An 18,012-nucleotide genomic window follows, 5' to 3' on the forward strand; every position below is an offset into this window, starting at 1 on the left:
CGGAGAGATGGCAAATGGAGTTTAATCCAGACAAATGTGAGGTAATGCATTTTGGAAGGTCGAATGCAGGTAGAACATAGAACATAGAACAGTACAGCACAGAACAGGCCCTTCGGCCCTCAATGTTGTGCCGAGCCATGATCACCCTACTCAAACCCACGTATCCACCCTATACCCGTAACCCAACAACCCCCCCCCCCCCTTAACCTTACTTTTATTAGGGCACTACGGGCAATTTAGCATGGCCAATCCACCTAACCCGCACATCTTTGGACTGTGGGAGGAAACCGGAGCACCCGGAGGAAACCCACGCACACAGGGGGAGGACGTGCAGACTCCACACAGACAGTGACCCAGCCGGGAATCGAACCTGGGACTCTGGAGCTGTGAAGCATTTATGCTAACCACCATGCTACCCTGTTAATGGTAGGACCCTCAAGAGTATTGACAGTCAGAGAGATCTAGGTGTACAGGTCCACAGGTCACTGAAAGTGGCAACGCAGGTGGAGAAGGTATTCAAGAAGTCATACGGCATGCTTGCCTTCATCGGCTGGGGCACTGAGTTTAAAAATGGGCAAGTCCATTCTGCAGCTTTACAGAACCTTAGTTGGGCTGCACATGGAACATCGTGTTCAATTCTGGTCGCCACACTACCAGAAGGATGTGGAGGCTTTGGAGAGGTTACAGAAAAGATTTACAAGGATGTTGCTTTGTATGGAGGCATATCTATGAAAAGAGGTTAGAGAAACTTGGTTTGTTCTCACTGGAATGATGGAGGTTAAGGGCGACCTGATAGAAGTCTACAAGAATATGAGGAGCATGGACAGAGTGGATAGCCAGACGTTTCTTCCCAGCTGCCAGGGGCAAGGTTTAAAGGAGATGTACGAGGCAAGGTTTTTTACACAAGAGGGTGGGGGAGGGAGGGGAGGGGCTGGGAGAGGGGCCTGGAACTCACTGTGGAGGGAAGTAGTGGAAGCAGATACGATGGTGATTTTTAAGGGGCGTCTTAACAAATACATGAATAAGATATGGTCCCCGGAAGGGTAGGGGGTTTTAGTTCCAACGGGCAGCATCATCGGTCCAGGCCTGGAGGGCTGAAGGGCCTGTTCCTGTGCTGTAATTTTCTTTGTTCTTGTTCTTTGTACATGGCATCACTCCAGGTATACAGTGTGCAGTGGAACTGAATGAAACCAAGTATAATCATCCACATTTCCAAATATTCACTCAATTAGTTTTGAAAAAACCTTGTACAAGCTGTTTACTTGGTGCGCAACCCACTAATGTTTCTTTCATATACATTTGGAATAGTTATATTTTATCATTTAATTTCATGAATAAAAAAAACTACGTGAATTTAATGCCTTCCTCGAAAGCCAATTTGGTAGTTGGGGTGGGGGGCAATTTAATTAGCTTGTTGTTTTTCCGCCTCAGCCCTGATTCGGTTTGTGGCCAGAAGGCCTGTGGACAGCCTTTCCACCCCACTACAATTGAGGCCCTTAAGTGGGCAAACAATGTCCACTCAAATGTCTCATCCCACTGCCACTGGTATTCACCCAGCAGTGGCGAGTTGCGGACTTGCCATGCGGGAGGCCCAAAAATCAAACACTGTTCAGGATTGCTTGCTTGCTTCCAGCGGAGAGTGGAAGGGGGGTCTTGTTCAAAGGCACTCAGTGCCTGATGGGGAGACCCAATAGTCGGACTCTCTCCCCCTCTTCCCTTGTGATCTCCATCCTGCCATTTCTCACATCTGGGGCGAAATTCTCCAACCCCACGCAGGGTCGGAGAATCACCTGGGGGCGCCTAAAATCCCGCACCCGCCGTGGCAGAGATTCTCCGGCACCCGGGAAGTGGCGGGGGCAGGAATATCGCCCCGCCGATCGGAGAGGCCCCTGCAGTGATTCTCCGGCCTGGATGGGCCGAAGTCCCGCCGCTGGGAGGCCTCTCCCGCCGCCGAGGTTTAAACCACCTCTGGAACGGCGGGCTCAGCGGCGCGAGCAGGCCCCCGGGGTCCTGGGGGGGGGGGGGGGCGATCGTACCCCGCCATGGCGGAAGCGGAAGAGAACCCGCATTGCGCATGCGCCGGCAGTGACGTCAGCGGCCAGCTGCCGCTGACATCACTGCCGGCACATGCGCGGACCGGCGAAAGCCTTTCGGCCAGCACCGCACAGGGGGCGCCGGTTTTGTGCCCCAGTCTTCTGGTGCTAACCGCTCCGGCGCGGGGCTGGCCCCCAAAGGTGGGGAGAATTCCCCACCTTTGGGGAGGCGCGACCCCTGAGTGGTTGGCGCCACTCCCCTACTCCGGGACCCTCCGTCACGCCGGGTAGGGGAGAATGCCGCCCCTGAACGCAGTCCCTTGGTGATCCTGGATCTTGGGGGGGGGGTGTATTAACGACATGAGCCACCATCTCCCCAGTGGCGCTGCACAACAGCAGGCCAATGATTGTCTGCAGCTTTCGAGTTGACTCTTAATATGGTGGAGTCTCCCGAAGGAAACAAGTTGGGGCTCTCGTTCACATTCCAGCCAGCGGGTGAGAATACCATTATCTCCATTAAATACCGCCCAATATTGTTTGATTATTTTTATATTAGTGCCTTCTTTTGCTAGGATCATTGAACTATATGTGCAAACCTAAAGTATGGTGGCTCTCAATTATCATCCAACTTCAACTATCCACAAGAGTATACTCTCTATCTCTCTGGCTGTTATACCAGTGTATAACTTAGAATATAATATATCATAGGTCCCAAAAGATTACAAAATGCAATATACATATTTTACAGATTTACCTTTAGCCGGACAGGGGAATGCAATACGCTGGTTTGCCACTCTCTCTTGGAAAGGATTGTTGTATGGAGGTCCTGGGTCTTCAACGGTAGGAGGTTCTGTAAAATTGATGGAAACAACATCAACAGTGAAATTATCAAGTCAAAAAGGCATGAACTTGAGCAAGTCTGACCCATCACTTTTTTTTATCCATCCATCACCACGCCAAGCATTATAGGGCCTGACCCTCCTCTTGTAAAACCACCGGCTACTTTTTGAACAATTTGGAACGTAAAGATAATTCCACCCTTCTTTTCTCTCCACCAATCGTTTTCTCTCCCTTGCTCCCTCATCTGTTTACTTGGCCGGCACCTGTTTTCTCAGGAAGTCTCGCACCTGCAAATATCTAAACCCGTTCCCTGCTGGCAATTCAAATTTATCCTCCAAGGCTTTCAAGCTGGGAAAGCTCCCATCTATAAATAGATCCCCCATTCTTCTAATTCCTGCCGTTTGCCATGCCCGGAACCCACCATCTAGCCTACTCGGTACAAATCGATGATTATTATAAATCAGGGCCCAAACTGATGCTCCCTCCACTCTTCTTATATCTCCTCCATTGCCCCCAGATTCTCAGAGCCGCCACCACCACCGGATTTGTAGAGTATCGGGCTGGCGAGAATGGAAGGTGGGCCGTTATCAGTGCTCCCAAACTTGTGTCTTTGCATGACGCCGCCTCCATCCACTCCCATGCCGACCCCTCCCCCACTACCCACTTCCTAATCATGGCTATATTAGCCGCCCAGTAGTAATTGCAGAAGTTCGGCAGCGCCAACCCACCCTATCCCCGACTGCACTGCAGCAACACTTTCTTCACTCGCGGGGTTTTACCCGCCCACACAAAGCCCAAAATAACCTTATTCACCCACTTGAAAAAGGCCTTTGGGATGAAGATGGGGAGGCACTGAAAGACAAACAGAAATCTGGGGAGGACCATCATTTTCACGGTCTGTACCCTCCCTGCCAGTGATAGCGGGAGCATGTCCCATCTCTTAAAGTCCTCTTTCATTTGTTCTACCAACCGGGATAGGTTTAACTTGTGCAGTGCATCCCATTCCCGGGCCACCTGGATTCCCAGATATCAAAAGCTCTTCCCTACCATTCTAAGCAGCAGATCTCCCAGTCTCTTCTCCTGTCCTCTTGCCTGGATCGCGAACATCTCGCTTTTCCCCATGTTCAATTTATACCCCAAAAAATTGCCAAATTCCCCCAGGATTCGCATTACTCACCCCATCCCCTCCACCGGGTCTGAATTATACAAGAGCAGGTCATCTGCGTAAAGCGAGACCCGGTGCCCCCCCCCCCCCCCCCCCTCCCCCCAAACCAGCCCTTTCCAATTCCTAGAGGCTCTTAACGCCATGGCCAATGTCTCTATGGCCTGGGAAAACAGTAACGGGGAGAGGGGGCACCCTTGCCTCATCCCTTGGTGTAGTTTATAGTGCCCTGACTTCACCCGGTTCGTATGCACACTCTACTGGTGCCCATTAGAGCAACCACACCCAGTCAATAAAGCCCTCACCAAACCCAAACCTTCCCAGTTCCTCCCACAGGTAATTCCACTCCACCCGATCAAAAGCCTTCTCCGCATCCATCGCTACGACCACTTCCACTTCATTTGGATGTGAGGGGGACATTGCAAAAAAATTTAGTGTGCAAATAATCTAACCCTTTGAGTTAATTCTACCTTGGGTTTGTTGTGGCATGATTAATAAAAAATTGGATTGCGCCAAAAACTAAGGGGTTGGGAAATACGCCACTGCTTAGAAAGAGGGAAACAAAACACCTTACAGGTGGCGAGAGGAGAAATTAATGCTGTTTAAATTAATTCACTCCTCTCTCAAGAATTGTTGTGCCCACCTGCCTCAAAAAATATCCTTTGGGGCCTGTGTCTTTGAAAACTGTCACCTTGGGCGAAATTCTCCGACCCATCGCCTGGGGCCGCCGAAAATCCAGCCCCCGCCGTGGCAGAGATTCTCCGCCACCCGGGAAGTGGCGGGGGCGAGAATCACGCCACTCCGATCGGCGAGGCCCCTGCGCGATTCTCCGGCCCGCGATGGGCCGAAGTCCCGCCGCTGGGCGGCCTCTCCCGCCGCCGAGGTTTGAACCACCTCTGGTGGCGGCAGGATCGGCGGCGCGACCGAGCCCCCGGGGTCCTGGGGGGGGGGGGGGGGGGGGGGGGGGGGGCGCGGGGCGATCGGACCCTGGGGGGGTGCCCCCACGGTGGCCAGGCCCGCGATCGGGGCGCCCCGATCAGGGAACGCACCAAGGCCCTGGGGGCACTCTTTCTCCGCCGCCGCCACTGCCTCCGCCATGGCGGAAGCGGAAGAGAAACCCACAGCGCGCATGCGCCGGTGGTGACGTCAGCGGCAGCTGGCCGCTGACGTCACCGCCGGCGCATGCGCGAACCAGCGAAAGCCTTTCGGCCGGCCCCGCTGCCAGGCGGCGGGCCTGAAAGTCCGCTGGCGCCGGTTTTTGCGCCAGTCGGCGTGGTGCCAACCGCTCCGGCGCAGGGCTAGCCCCCAAAGATGCGGAGAATACTGCACCTTTGGGGAGGCCCGACCCCGGAGTGGTTGGCGCCACCTCCCATCCCACCGGGTAGGGGAGAATCCCGCCCCTTATCTCCAACTACCCTTTTCTTTCTAGAGTTCTTGAACATACCATCATCTCCCAAATCCATGCCCCTTATTCCTGACCACACCATCATCCTTTCATCCCTTTCCTCCTTCCACCATCTAAATGGAACTGTCCTTGATTTGTTCCAGTCTTTTCTATTAAAATATATGCAGAGCAATTCCACCTTTCTGTCCTCGACCTTTCCCCTCTGCTCTCAATATTATCTCATGAATTCCTCGTGAATCTATCCTTGGCCGCCTCCTTTCAATTTACTATCTTGTGGCATCAGCTAGAAACATGGGTCAACTTCCACATGGACACTGATAACACCAGGTTCTACCTCTCCTCCATCTCTATTAACCTTTTTGTTCCCTCTGGGGGGGGTTAAACGTCTTGTCAGGCATCCACTTGCAAACGAGATGCACTATTGGCAAGTTTGCGGATGACACAAAAATAGATGGGAAGGCAAGTGGTGAGGAGACGACAGTTTACAGAGGGATATAGACAGGTTAGGTGAGTGGGCAAAAACATTGCAGATTAAATATAATATAGGAAAATGTAAATTTGTGCACTTTGATAGGAAGAGTAAAGGAGCTGAGTATTAATTAAATGGAGAAAGGCTGTCAAACTGCAACACAGCAGATTTGGAAGTTCTTGTCCATAAATCACAAAAAGCTAGCAGGCAAGTTCACCAGGTATTAGGGATGGCAAATGAAATGTTGGCCTTTATTTCAAAGGGAATGAAGGATAAAAATAGGAAGGTTTGCTAAAACTATACAAAGCACTAGCTAAACCGCACCTGGAATACTGTGAACAGTTTTGGTCCCCTTACCTAAGGGGAGAGGGGTGTTATGATGAGAGGTTGAGTAGATTGGGCCTCTTCTCATTGGAGTTTAGAGGAATGAGAGTTGACCTTATGGATACATATAGGATTCTCAGGGGGCTTGGCAGGGTAGATGCTGAGAGGTTGTTTCCCCTTGTGGGAGAGTCTAGAGGACATAATCAATGAGTAAAGGGCCCCGCATTAAAGACAGAGATGAGGAGGAATTTCTTCTTTCAGAATGTAGGGAATCTGTGGAATTCTTTACCGCAGAGAGCTGTAGAATCTGGGTCATAAAGTATGTCCAAGGCTGAGATAGACAGATTTTTAATCAGTAAGGGAATCAAGTGTTATGGGGATAAAGCAGGAATGTGAAGTTGAGGATTATATTAGGTCAGTCATGATCTCATTGAATGACAGAGCAGATATGATGGGCCGAGTGGCCTACTTCTGCCCCTACATCTTATGTTCTTATAGATGTTATTTTCTCCAGTTAAACACTGGGAAGAACAAAGCATTTGTCTTTGACCCCGTGTCCCCCACCACAATTTCTTTTGCCTTGTTACCGATTCCATCCACTCCATTATTGTTTGGTTGAACCAAACGATGTGCAACCCTGACAGTCAATCTGACCCCAAACTGAGTTTCCATCACAAAGACTACTCAGTTCCAGCTTCAAAGCAATCCCTGCCTCTTCTCTCCAAAAACTGCAGCTCATTCAAAATCTGTATCAGATATCACAGCTTGGAGAGGAGAAGATGGGAGGGCCAATTGAATAATTGGCTTCAGACAAGACAATGGCACGGATAAGAGTTTCAGAAGCTATCAGATGATGCAGGAACAGAGGGAGGGATTGCTTTGAGGCTGGAACCGAGTAGTCTTTGTGGTGGAAACCCATTCATCCCTTCTGGCCTTGCTGAGCGACACCGATTCAAGGTCTTCCCAACATCTGAATTTAGAATTCTCGTCTCCACCCTGAACCCTCCATAGCTTTAAATGGCACCATCAAGGCTCCATACTCTGAAATTTCTTTCTGAAAACACTTCACCCTGACACCTCATTTTCTTCTTTGAAGATTGTCCTTAAAGCCCATCAGCTTTTGATAACCACTCCTAATATCTTCACTCATGCCCCGCATCCATTCTTATCTGATTAGACCTACCTGACATTTTCTTTATATTAAGAGGTGTTTTTTAAATGCATGGGGCGGCAGGGTGGCACCGTGGTTAGCACTGCTACCTCAGCACCAGGTTCAGTTCAGGCCTGTGTGGAGTCTGCACGTTCTCCCCATGTCTGCGGGGGTTTCTTCCCAGTGCTCTGGTTTCCTCCCACTGTCCAAAGATATGCAGGTTAGGTGGATTGGCTATGCTAAATTGTCCCTTAAAAGTTCACAAGTTAGGTGGGGTGGCAAGGATAGGGTAGGGATTGGGCCTAGGTAGGATGCTCTTTGAGGGTCGGTGCAGACTCAATGGGCCGAATGGCCTCCTTCTGAACTAGGGATTCTATGATTCTATTCTGTTCTATGAAAACAATAATCTAGCTTATAATCATTCGGATTTGATTTGAGACCCCATTAGGTACAATCCATTATAACGAAATAAATAATTTCAAGTGGTTGGTGTGATATTTTGAGAGGGCATAAATTGAAGAATTGATTTTGTGCACATCGGAAGCTATTAGGACTTGGAGTGCTGCAACAAATAGTCTCCTTCTGAGTTGCAAAAACTCTTGTAATAACAAAATGAGAACTGCGTATACTTACGATCTATTTCTTGTATAGTTTTGCTGACACTGCCTGGTTTAATCAAGGAGACTCCTGTCTACCATCCTTATTTATACTTCTAAACTAAAAAAAATAAATAAATTTAGAGTGCCCAATTAATTTTTTCCAATTAAGGGGCAATTTAGTGTGGCCAATCCACCTACCCTGCACATCTTTGGGTTGTGGGAGTGAAACCTACGCAAACACGGGGAGAATGTGCAAACTCCACATGGACAGTAACACAGGACAGGGATCGAACCTGGGACCTCGGCGTTGTGAGGCAGCAATGCCCTATACTTCTAAATTTGATCATAAATGAGAACGCTGGCTCAAGATGCAGACCGTTAAAATGTGGCTTTATCTCGTCAGTAACAATCAATGTTTTGCAAACACACACACATTAGAGGCTTCCACCGACTCAGCCATTCATTCCTTCAACACGTGGTCAAAACTAGATTTTTATTTATGCCTCTATCATTACCTACCGTGAACTTGTACAGTTGTATTTACTTCATGCTGGCCTGCAACATTTTTGGCGACACACTTATAAACTCCATCATCGGCGAGTTGGGCCCTCTTAATAGTCAGCGTTCCTTCAGCACCCACACTGTACTGCTCATCAGGCAGAATGTTGTTACTTCCTTTATACCAGGTTATAGTGGGAGTCGGTACTCCCTGTACATTGCATGGGATGTCAATCCTGTGACCTGCTTGAACTTTCATAATACGAGGTCCAGGCTGAATCTGTGGAGGAACTAAAGAATAATAATGTACATGAGATTTATGGTAGAATTTCTTTCATTGCAACACATTAACTTCAACTCCAAGTACTAAACAGATTAGACATAAAATTGAGATTGTTTGCTGGCTTGTGCTATCGGATTTGTTAGTTACTCACCCATATCAGTAATATATAATTGAAATGATCCAGTGTTTCCAAGGAAAACGTCAACAGTCATTAATAAATGAATTCACATGATGCACATCTTACGTAAAGTTTAAAGCTTTACCTATTTTTAATTTTACACAATTTCAATTTAAAGTAATGCTCACTCCAGACAGGCAGCGAAGGACAGGTGCACCAGAATTGTGTTCTTCAATGATATTGCCCCAAATCTTGCAGAAAGAAAGTACAGGAAACCTCAGAGGTATCAGTGAACGGAAACCACACAGAAGCCGTGGCCCCTTTTTAAGGCACTATCTGGTGTATTTTGGTAAGTAAAGAGTTAAATATCCCAGGAAGTGGATAGGATGGTGGGGGAGGGAAGGGACAAGGTGGCAGCAGGATAAGGGTAATAGCTTGGTAGGGTGGTGAGGTTGGGTTGGAGAGGAGTTGGGGGATCAGCTGGAGAAATTGGTTGGTCGGTGGCAATTAGGTGGTGGGCTGGTCAGATCAGTTCAAGGGTAGGTTGTGGCTCAATAAGTGCAGGGTTTGAGGGGGGTGGAATCGAGGGAGCCAGTGAGTTACTGGGGGAGGATCACTTGTATAGTTACCGAGAATTTAGAATATGTTTTTCTCTGTTTAACATTTCCTGGGTAACTATCCAGGTAAGAAGTTGGGACCACCAAAATTTCCGAATTTAGCTTAGAACGGAGTCTTTTTTGGAGGGTCCCAGGGAACAGGGAAATTGACCATTGGAAGTTCAAACATCCCTGGCAATTCCTATGGAGTCAGTACATTATGACTTCTGAGGAGTATCTTGGGGAACGTCAAGTCTTTGATGATATGGAGACTGGAAGATCCAGGCCATTGTATGAACTGCCATTAATAACCTTATTGTAAATAATAGTATTGACATCCTAGCTTTGGCTAATATGTGGTTCACAGGTGAAGAGAGCTTGCCTCTTACTGGAAGACCCTTGTCCTTACCGACCGCTCCCGTGTCCCCCCCCTTCCCCCCCCTTCCCCCCCTCCCCCCCGATCATTCCAAAATACCTCGCTATAATTTCCACTACCTGCTCTGCTTAAACCAACTCAGCAATGTTAATAATATTAGTAACCTTTATCAGTGTCACAAGCAGGCTTACATTAACACTGCAATGAAGTTACGGTGAAAAGCCCCTAGTTGCCAAATTCCGACGCCTGTTCGGGTACACAGAGGGAGAATTCGTAATGACCAAATTATCTAACAGCATGTCTTTCGGGACTTATGGGAGGAAACTGGAGCATCCGGAGGATACCCACGCAGACACGGGGAGAACGTGCAGATTCCGCACAGACAGTGATCCAAGCCGGAAATCGAACCTGGGACCCTGGCGCTGTGAAGCAACAGCGCTAGCCACTATGCTACCGTGCCCCCTCCCCCCCCCCCCCCCCCTCCCCATTGTGGTCCTCATCACTAAATCACACCTTGGTATGTTTCTATATTTCTTTGACTGCTTTTCCTTCAAACAGCTCTTGCCTCTTCTTTAAGATTTGTATTGACTGCCGGAGTATTAGCTATATACTGTGATGGAAAGTCTGTCTTACCAGGGTTCGTTATAATGAGGCTCTGGTTTACAAAACTATTCGCGAATGAATGAAAAATATGTGCAGCCCAGATTTTGCAATAGGAATAAAAGTAAGGCTGTTATTATGGAGAAAATTCAGCAATTGCACAGATGCATGATTAAATGTGAAAACACAGAAGTTGTTGCCAGTGATACCTACCACTCCACCTACTACTTCACCAATACAGTTTTGTTCCTTCACAACTATTTGCAAAATCAATTGTAGAATTGTTCCAAAAATAAATCTCCGGAGGCTACATTTTTTTTTGTGAACAATTTTAGCTACAATCTTCACCATGAAATTCTGATGAACATTCATTAACACACAGCAAGAATTAATTTTTTAGCAGAATTTTACAAGGTTTGTTTTCCAGGAAAATGAAATGGGGTTGACTATATCATGACGTTGGTATGCAATGGTAAAAGGAATTTGTTTTTATGATCCTTCTAGTAAAACCCATGAGTCACATCTGTGGCATGTTACATATTTAGATGGCGCACATGGTGTTCCTGTCAGATAATTACGGTCAAAGGTCTGACCCTCCTTAACCCTTCCTGTTGCCTGAATTGTTTACCCTGTGGGGATAACCTTTGCAATCTCGCCAAGACTAATTTAGGGCACTAGAGGTCAAAAGGTGAAAATCTAAAGAATATCATATTCAAGAACTATTAGTCAAGGAGCAGCAGTGTACTAATTAGGATTTAATTTTGAACGTTGCAATTTTGGCTCAACTACATTTTATGAAGAGGGCTTCAATATGGATTAATGAAATTACACGGTTAACAAATAAGAAAGGATGTCAGATGCAACTTTTTTGCCTAAAGACATGTATAATAAGTAAGGAGAGAAGGTTCTGAAGTGGTACGTATAAATGGATTCCAGGTTTATGTGCTTCAGGAAAGAGAAGGGATTGGAGATGTATTTTCAGATATATAGGTGGTGATTACTGATAAAGTCACAGGCTTGTTGGGGCTACATGGAACCTTCCTGTTACTAAAACAATCTTGCATTCTTAAAGCATATATTCTGTACCACCAAACCTTACTGAAATTGCCACACTAAGTTTATTGCAAAACCATGTTATTCACTGAGCACAACAGAGACTTCTCAGTTTATATATTAAACTTACAGGAGTAATCCTACATATATCCACTGCAGTTTGCTCTGCTTATGTTAGTCTGAATCAATCATGCATTGCAATACCTGGAGCCGCTTTAAACTGCTTGTGCATTGTATGACAGAAATGCCTGTGCCATTGGTTCCGCGGTTTCTTAATCTCTGAAAATCAAGTGTGTTACTTCCAGTAATTGTTGAGAATATGTCAGCTGGCAAAATATACAAGGCTTTTCTTGGCTGTTGTGCTGAAGCGAAACCAGTAACTTTCATAGAATTTACAGTGCAGAAGGAGGCCATTCCGCCCATCGTGTCTGCACTGGCTCTTGGAAAGATCACCCGACCCAAGCCCACACATCTACCCTACCTCTATTACCCAGTAACCCACCCAACACTAAGGGCAATTTTGGACACCAAGGACAATTTAGCATGGTCAATCCACCTAAACCGCACATCTTTGGACTGTGGGAGGAAACCGGAGCACCCGGAGAAAACCCACGCACACACTGTGTGAACGTGCAGACTCCGCACAGTGACCCAAGCCAGATTCGAACCTGGGACCCTGGAGCTGTGAAGCAATTGTGCTAACCACAATGCTACCGTGCTGCCCTAACTTTGTATCCAGCTTGCATCTGGTTGTGCAACCCAGCAGCACTAGCTGGGACTTGTGAACTGTAAAAAAGTTTTATTCAGTGCTTCATGTAATCAATGTTCTTTGGCTCACTTTTCCTCATTAGTGTTAGGTAGTTTTTCACATTAGCCTGACAGCATTATATATAGGCCTCAGGAAGGAAATGAGTAGCTTAAAGAGATTAATAAAAAAAAATATAGGAACGTTGAATCAACAACATTTTAAAATACCCCTTTTCATAGGGGTACAGTATTATAATGCTGGCTTGTAATCCAGAGATTTAGAATACGGAGAAAATGAGTTCAAATCCCATTGTAAGAGCTTGTGAATAAAGGAACTAAAAAGCTGACTGTTAATATTCCCTCTAAATCGTTTTTGTTACTTGCGACCTGTTTATTTGAATAATTTGTCTTGGTCATACACATATAGAGTTCATAGAATTAGTAGAATCCCAACAGTGCAGAACATCATTCGGCCCATCAAGTTGGCACTGACCCTTTGAAAGAGCATTCTACCTAGGTCCATGCCCCATTGTGTCCCTGTAACCCCACCTAATCTTTTGGACACTGAGGGGCAATTTTTTCAGCATGGCCAATCCACTTAACCTTAACATCTTTGGACTGTGGGAGGAAACCAGAGCACCCGGAGGAAATCTCTGCAGACACTGGGAGAGCGTACAAACTCGGCACCCGAGGCTGGAATTGAACCCCAGTCCCTGGTGTTATGAGGCAGCAGTGCTAACCACTATGCTGCCCATATGGTCACCTAAAAGGGATAAGTTATGAATTGCCTGTATGGTACTTTCCAAATTGCTGCATGGACATGTGCACAGTTTACAGAAACATTGCTGACTATGCAGCTTTGTAAAAAGAAATCTGCCATCCTCACCCTGTTTGGCCTATAAGTCCCACACCAACGTGATTGTGTTTGAACTGTCCTCTGAAGTGGTCTAGCAAGCCACTCAGTTGTATTAAACCATGAGTGGTTCCAGCAGAAGGCCACCATCTTCTCCGAGCAATAAATACCATTCTTGCAAGTGACACCACATCCCAAGATTAAATGTAAAAGAAAGTGGTTCTTGTTGATCTCTTGATGTGTAACTTTTACCTTTTAAAGTTTTGATTTCGTAACTGGAGAATATAATACTTCTCAAACACCGTTATGTCTTCTTGTTCCCATAAATTAGAAATAATTACACTTTCGACTAAAAATGCTGGAGCTTGATAGAGTGTATTTCTTGCAGCTCTCCATGTGGCTGGTGGACTGACAGACTGATACATTGGCAGAGATCATCCGGTTGTTCACGCCGGTGGGATCCTCCGGTCCCGCCAAAGACAGATCCCGCCGTGGATTTCCCGACGGTGTGGGATGGATTCAATGGGAAAGCCCATTGACAGCAGCAGGACCAAAAGATCCCGCCACTGGCCAATAGCAGGCCGCCTCCTACCGCCCAGAAACACGCCACGGGGAGGCCAGATAATCTCGCCCATTGTTACTCAGCACACGACTGCAGTGCAGCACTGAAACTGTGGCACCCTGAAGATATCTTCACATAACTATTAGTTCTTAGCTCTTTATGAATAATACAACAATGCTCCACAGTATTTCCAGACAAGTGCACATTGTAGTTGAAATTGGGCAACCGCTCTGCAGCAGGTCAAGAGAAAAGCTGCAATGTTCAGGAAGTATTTTTAGCTGGCAATGGTACCGGAACCAGGAAAGATGGGGAATAGTTTTAAAGAAAATATAAGGTCAGTGAACTTTGTTTCCAAGAAACAGGAGTCTGGCCTCTCCCTCCCCTAAGATAGTTCATATCTGGTCTGTGACACCGACCAGAGATAAATTTCCATCAGACATCCCCTCAATAGTGTTTGTATAATTAGGCGTGTGACATTATCATAAATGCAAGAACTGCAAGGGTTAATGAAATGTCTAAATCAGCCACTAGATGGAGCTAGATGTACAAGTATTTCAGACATTGATGCTAAGCCTTGTGGGGAGAGAAGTGAAGGAGATAGCTAGAGTACAGACTGAAGGAAAGATAGTGTGAGTGAGAACAGATCATAGCTAACGTTATAGTGCAGAGATTAGTAGATGAGTAGATTATATGTTTATTATCAATTGCGTATTATCTAGGAGCATGTGTCGAATCCAAATTAGTAGTGTTAATAAATTTATAGCTTTGTTCAATTTAAAGCTATTTTGTGGTCTCTGTGAACACTGTGCCAACCATCTAAATTTAACAACACAAAGAACACAATAAGGTGAACAATATTGAGGAATTCATTTGGGGCTCAACAATGTCAGGAAACTAAAACATAGCCGGTGAGTTCAGGTGCTTCAGCAGTAGATCTATTTTGACTGTGTGTAAAAGAATCAGCTACGTCATGCAGATTTTCTTTTTCCAGTGCCTTTTAAAAATCTGATTTTGCCTGTTATGCGTCAGGCAACAATTTCTCATTTAAAACAGGCTTCCCCTTACTGGCTAGATAGGAGATAAGTCACCATGGCTTTTCACAAAGACACAATGTGAAAAGACGAGATGAGCTGAGCTGGGCAAATGCGAGGTGATGCATTTTGGAAGATCTAATTCAAGAGCGGACTATATGGTCAATGGAAGAGTCCTGGGGAAAATTGATGTACAGAGAGATCTGGGAGTTCAGGTCCATTGTACCCTGAAGGTGGCAACACAGGTTGATAGAGTGGTCAAGAAGGCATACAGCATGCTTGCCTTCATCGGATGGGGTATTGAGTACAAGAGTCGGCAGGTCATGTTACAGTTGTATCGGACTTTGGTTAGGCCACATTTGGAATACTGCATGCAGTTCTGGTCGCCACATTACCAGAAGGATGTGGATGCTTTAGAGAGGGTTCAGAGGAGGTTCACCAGGATGTTGCCTAGTATGGAGGGTGCTAGCTATGAAGAAAGGTTGAGTAGATTAGGATTGTTTTTGTTGGAAAGACGGAGGTTGAGGGGGGACCTGATTGAGGTCTACAAAATTATGAGAGGTATGGACAGGGTGGATAGCAACAAGCTTTTTCCAAGATTGGGGGTGTCAATTACAAGGGGTCACGATTTCAAGGTGAGAGGGGGAAAGTTTAAGGGAGATGTGCGTGGAAAGTCTTTTTACGCAGAGGGTGGTGGGTGCCTGGAACGCTTTGCCAGCGGAGGTGGTAGAGGCGGGCACGATAGCATCATTTAAGATGCATCTAGACAGATATATGACCGGGCGGGGAACAGAGGGAAGAAGACACAATGTGACGAGATGAGCTGAGCTGTTATAATCTAGAGTGCACGGTTCAGAAGCAGATTCAGCATAAACTTGCAAAAGTGAACTGGGTATATAATTGCAAAGGATAAAATGAATGTAGGGATATGGATAAAGAATTGGGGAATAGGAATAATTAGTTAGCTTTTTCAAAGTACAAGCACAGATCTGGTGAGCCGAATTGCCTTGTTTAATGCTGTATGATTCTATGAATTAGGTACCGCATTGCAGCATTAAAAATATTGCCAAAAGCTTTTCAACAATGTAGGTGCCACTTTAAATATTCTAAATCCACATCATCCTATCAGAACATGTTCATGTTCTTGCATTTTTGTTAAACGAGAGTTAGTGTTCATACTTTGCAAACTATTTGACCCTTAATCCATCTGCAAAGGCGACTGATGTAATAGATGACTGTAATCAAAAATACAAGATTTGTTTCAGTGTATTTAACAGGGTTACTTCATGACAGAAATGAAGCTGGACTACACACAATACAGCCCATAACAGGGAACAAACAAATAGATGTTACAACTCTGAAACAAAACCCATTCCTAAATTGGACCGCGAGAAGCCCTGCCCATGTCTAGAATTGCTGTGTGTGATATTTGCAAGCTATTTATCAAAGGCTGATTGAGCATGTTTTTTTTCTGGAGAGTGTGTAAGCTTACGGCACTCCCCTGTGAGCAATTACAAAACATTCAAGCTTATTGAGCTCGTGGTGTTTAAACAGTGATTAGTGGTCCTCAGAGAATTCGTTCCAAGGGTCTCTGACCTTTGACACCCAAGAGGAGAAATCACACTGACATTGATCTGCACTCAAATGGAAACATACCGTGCACACTCAGTTTAGTATATAGAGTAACATTCCCAGCAATGTTTGTGGCAACACATAGATAGAGCCCACTGTCGGAAAGTCTGGTTTCAATTATTTTCATCGAGCCAGAGGAAAGTTGAGTGTGTCTGAAATATAAAATACATTGTAAATTTTTAAAAATGAGCAACAAGTAACAAGCACCAACATTTTAAAGTATGCAGTCAAAACTATATAATACTTTCAGATTTAAGAGACTGATGTAAGCGATAACCTGGAGTCTTAACAATTCCAAATCAAAACCACTGTTCTTACTTTTTTCAAACAGCAGATCCATGATCTTGCTGTCAACTTATAGCTCCTGTAGACCCGTTGTTTGTACATTTATCTGTCCCATTATCATGCCCTATTGCCTTGCACCATCATCATCCCATTTTAATCCCTGCTGCCTTGCACATTATCAGACTTTCTCTCTTGTTCTGCCATCTGCCCCATTTCCCACCCACACTATCTCTCCCTGCCACTGTTCTTATTCAAAACCCATTACATTTTTGAGCTCTGACTGTGGTTAATCAACCACAAATATTAACTCCGTTTTTCTTTCCACCGAGGTTGGCTGACCTGCTGATTATTGCCAGAACAGACTTTTCTGCTTTAGACCTTCAATTTGCATCATCTGCAATACTTTGGGTGGGATTCTCCGACCCCCCCGCCGGGTCGGAGTATCGCCGGGGGACGCGTGAATCCCATCCCCACCGTCCGACGAATTCTCCGGCACTGGAGATTCGGCGAGGGCGGGAATCGCGCCACGTCGGTCGGCAGCCGCTCACAGCGGCTCCCCCCCCGGCGATTCTCCAGCCCGTGATGGGCCGAAGTCCCGCTGGTTCTTTGCCAGTCCCGCCGGCGTGGATCAGACTAGGTCCCTTACCGGCGGGACCTGGCGATGTGGGCGGGCTCCGGGGTCCTGGGGGGGGCACGGGGCGGTCTGGCCCCAGGGGGTGCCCCCACGGTGGCCTGGCCCGCGATCGGGGCCCACTGATCCGCGGGCGGACCTGTGCCATGGGGGCACTCTTTTCCTATGCGTCGGCCATGTCAGCCCCCACTCTGCGCATGTGTGGGGATGACGTCAGCAACTGCTGACGCACCCGCGCATGCGCGGACTCTTGCCGGCCGGCGGAGTCCCTTCGGCCCCAGCTGGCACTGTGCCAAAGGCCTTCCATGCCAGTCGGTGGGGCGCAAACCACTCCGGCGCTGGCCTAGCCCCTGAAGGTGCGGAGGATTCCACACCTTTGGGGCGGGCCGATGCCGGAGTGGTTCACGCCACTTCATCCCACCGGGACCCCCCGCCTAACCGGGTACGGGAGAATCCTGCCTTTTATCTTTGGAAACAATAATTGTAATCAGTTTACTGCGGGCAGAAGTTTTCAGCTGATGGGGTGGGGGGTTGGGGGGGGAGGCCTTGAAAGGTGGGTCACCCTCATGCCTGGGTGGTGTGGGGGGGTGGTCACGCGGACTATTATTAACCAGGAGTGGGGGGGGGGGGGGGCACGCAGAAGGTTGCCCCTCCAGGGGTAGGTTTTTGCCGATGTCTGCATGGGGTGGGGGCGGGGTCACCATGTCCATGGGCGGGGGCTGCGGAGCCCTCATTTGACAGCTGGGCATCCTTTAAAAATGGCGC

The 18,012-nt window shown here is 47.0% G+C and overlaps 1 protein-coding gene across 2 annotated transcripts in view; it reads right to left on the reverse strand.

Annotated features, from left to right (window-relative positions):
- hmcn1 (hemicentin 1) overlaps positions 1 to 18,012 on the reverse strand; it is a 677,622-nt gene that overhangs the window by 364,484 nt on the left and 295,126 nt on the right. For both annotated transcript variants that reach the window (XM_038794621.1, XM_038794624.1), the window contains exons 23-25: positions 16,356 to 16,483; positions 8,502 to 8,771; positions 2,788 to 2,883 (exon numbers count right to left, since the gene is read on the reverse strand). In XM_038794621.1, coding sequence (XP_038650549.1) covers positions 2,788 to 2,883; positions 8,502 to 8,771; positions 16,356 to 16,483 — 494 coding nt within the window. The remainder of the gene's footprint in view (positions 1 to 2,787; positions 2,884 to 8,501; positions 8,772 to 16,355; positions 16,484 to 18,012) is intronic.

Source organism: Scyliorhinus canicula, chromosome 4 (assembly GCF_902713615.1).
Source record: "Scyliorhinus canicula chromosome 4, sScyCan1.1, whole genome shotgun sequence".
NCBI classification, from domain to species: Eukaryota; Metazoa; Chordata; class Chondrichthyes; order Carcharhiniformes; family Scyliorhinidae; genus Scyliorhinus; species Scyliorhinus canicula.